Source organism: Metopolophium dirhodum, chromosome 5, assembly GCF_019925205.1.
Source record: "Metopolophium dirhodum isolate CAU chromosome 5, ASM1992520v1, whole genome shotgun sequence".
Lineage (NCBI taxonomy): Eukaryota > Metazoa > Arthropoda > Insecta > Hemiptera > Aphididae > Metopolophium > Metopolophium dirhodum.
Window position 1 is genome coordinate 256,505 of NC_083564.1, and position 3,048 is coordinate 259,552.

At 28.1% G+C, this 3,048-nt stretch overlaps 1 protein-coding gene across 1 annotated transcript; it reads right to left on the minus strand.

Annotated features, from left to right (window-relative positions):
• Window positions 1-495: 495 nt before the first annotated feature.
• On the minus strand, window positions 496-2,441 carry LOC132944747 (uncharacterized). The gene is made up of 2 exons (XM_061014232.1): window positions 2,303-2,441; window positions 496-659 (listed from the first exon to the last, which is right to left on the minus strand). The coding sequence occupies exons 1-2, from the start codon at window positions 2,439-2,441 to the stop codon at window positions 496-498; spliced, it is 303 nt and encodes a 100-aa protein (XP_060870215.1).
• Between the last annotated feature and the right edge of the window lie 607 nt (window positions 2,442-3,048).

The window sequence follows — 3,048 nt, forward strand, 5'->3', positions numbered from 1 at the left end:
ATTATTATTTTTATTTCATTTTTTGTGTGTGCGTGTTTACCTGTACGATTAGTATTCGATATAAAGTTTCGTTATTTTTATGCAACAGACCTCGACTAAATCGATTTTGGTTTTCGGTGTAACTCGAGTTAACTAAGTGGTTCATTTTTTAATACATTTATATAAAATGTAAATTTTTTGAAATAGCTTATTAATTTGAAAAGTATTTTAAAGTATTTTAAAAAAAAATAATGAGATTTAAAAAAAATTTTAAACGACAAACTACAATAAGCTTAAATACATGTTTTTACAATCAGCATTTTTCTAATAATCAAATTTACAAATTGATAATTTCATATCAGATTTATATTTTTATTTCTCTTAGGTATTAAAAAAGAATGAAAAAAATTAAAATATATTGATTAGAAAAAAAGTTATTTAGTTTGTCAAGTCTTCCTATACAGTACTGCACCCTCCATATTATATTAAATTTATCTATTATAATATTATATTATATTACTCTCGGTTTTCCAAAAAGGGCAATATAAATTCCATTTGTTGGGAAAACCTCCAAGGTGGAATATTCTTGGTAGCTTGACCACTTGTCTTACTTCTACGTCTTCTGATAGCATTTAGAAAACAATTTCGCAATTTAGTCCATTCTGACTTACACTTTTCAGCTATTACAAAAAATATTTTACTACTTGTTTGATGATTTATGAATTTATTTCATATAAAGTGAATATTTTTAATTTTTCATAAGCACGAATTAATAATTAATATTAATAATTTTATACTAAAATTGAATTGTAAATAATAGTCGTAAATAATACTATATACATTACGGTGAAAACACATTTATTGTTCAATATATATTTTGCATTATTCTTATATCTTTGAATAATAAATAATTATTATAGTTGTAATATATTTGAAAATTATTAAGGTAATTTTGTATTGCCATTCATTTTTAGTTTTTAGGTCATCATACCTTTTTCCTATTATATTTTGTAGCTAATTTTTTAGTGTAAAAAAATATCTTATAATTAACTAATTATAAATAAATTATTATTTTAATATTAAATTTTAAGTATAACATTCTTATTTAAACTTTTTAATATTTACAGATTTTTGGTCACCGGGGAATCTTATAGGTCTTTAGACTTCAGTTTTCGTCTGGGGTTTAGCACAACCAGAGAAATCGTTGAAGAAGTCTGTGAGGTTATTTGGAAAACATTAAGACCCATCTACATGCCGAAACCCACCAAAGATGATTGGCAGGGAAATAAAGAAATATGGAATTTTCCCAATTGTATAGGATCTCTTGACGGTAAACACATTTATATTCAATGTCCTATAAATGGTGGATCGGCATATTTTAATTATAAAGGAGTAAATTCGATCGTCTTACTTGCTTTGGTAGATGCTCACTATAGGTTTATAACTATTGATGTGGGTTCTTATGGTCGGAATTCTGATGGAAATGTATTTGCTAAATCAGCGTTAGGGAAAGCGTTAGAAAATGATACATTAGATGTTCCACCTGATACACCAATTGAAGAAAATGGAGACCCAATGCCATACGTAATTGTTGCAGATGAGGCATTTCCCTTGAAGCCATATTTTATGAGACCATATAGTAGGGTAACTTTGGGTGGTAATGAAGGAAACAAAATTTTTAACTACCGACTCTCTCGTGCAAGACGTGTTGTGGAAAACGCGTTTGGAATACTTTCAAATCGTTGGCGAGTATTCAGAACAAATATTCAAGTGCAACCTAAGTCCGTAGACAACATAGTACTTGCTGCATGTTGTCTTCATAATATGTTATGCCAAAGCCATGATTTTCAATTGGATGAAACAAATAATTATGAAAGTACCGAAGTTCTTGAAAATATGGAACCTTTAAGAGGGAATAGCACTCAAAAATCATTTGAAATACGCGAGAAGTATAAAGATTTTTTTTTGTCATCTGTTGGGGCAGTACCATGGTAGTACGAGATGATTCGGAGAGGACGAATTAATATTTGATCAACGATTCTTAATAACAAAATGTGTTCCTTGTTCAAATTATTTTAAATTAAAAATTATTCCTTATTATTTGTATACAATAAATAAAAAAATAATAAACATGTATACATTTATTTTTAATATGGTGTATAATAACTTCATAGGTAGTATCATAGGTTTAACGTGTATAATATATCAATTTGTATCAATATTCAATATACAAGTATTATTTCATATTATTAATAATATTATTAATTCGATGTTTAAAAAAGAGTTATTTAAATATTTATATATTAAAATATTAATATCTTACCTGACATTTGTAGATTTTTATCAATCTCTTCCCATGCCTCTTTACGAATGTTCTGATCTTTATAATCGGCGGAAAAAACATTGTATAAAGACTTGTGTTCGCGGACATTTTCAATTAACGACTCTTCAAATGAAGACATTATAAAATATGTATTATATTTAAGAAACTAACTGAAAATAAATGATTAACCAATTGCATGCCTGCCATCAACCGATGTCTGGAGTAAAATGTCGTATTTTACTATCACACGTCACACATTTTTCAAAATTGTTTGAAACGCGTGGCGTGGAATCGAGTGGGAACACGTTGCGTGTTATAAATATAATCACAAAACCGAATAATATTGAAAAATAAACGGGTTAACACGCGGTTTAAAATTATCGGCGTGTTAACACGTGGCGTGTGAACAGTGTGTCCCTAGCTTAATAGGTGCCCTCATTTATTATAAGGTACCTATGCAAATTATTCATACACGTGACCGTGACAGAGAATCCTATCACTTTTATATCACCATTGTTTTTGCTTGTTTTTATGAGTAACGTCATTCAACCCGATAGCAAAGTCTAATTAATTTGTATGTTTTTATTTCCCATATAGATTTTTTTTGTACATCATAATACTTTATGCACTCTAAAATGATAAAAAGTTATAGATCCAAACGGAGAAAAATTGGAGATGAAATTTCCACTATAAATGCTTATCAACCATTATTATGTACAACTAACAGTCGTCAACACATCTAACTA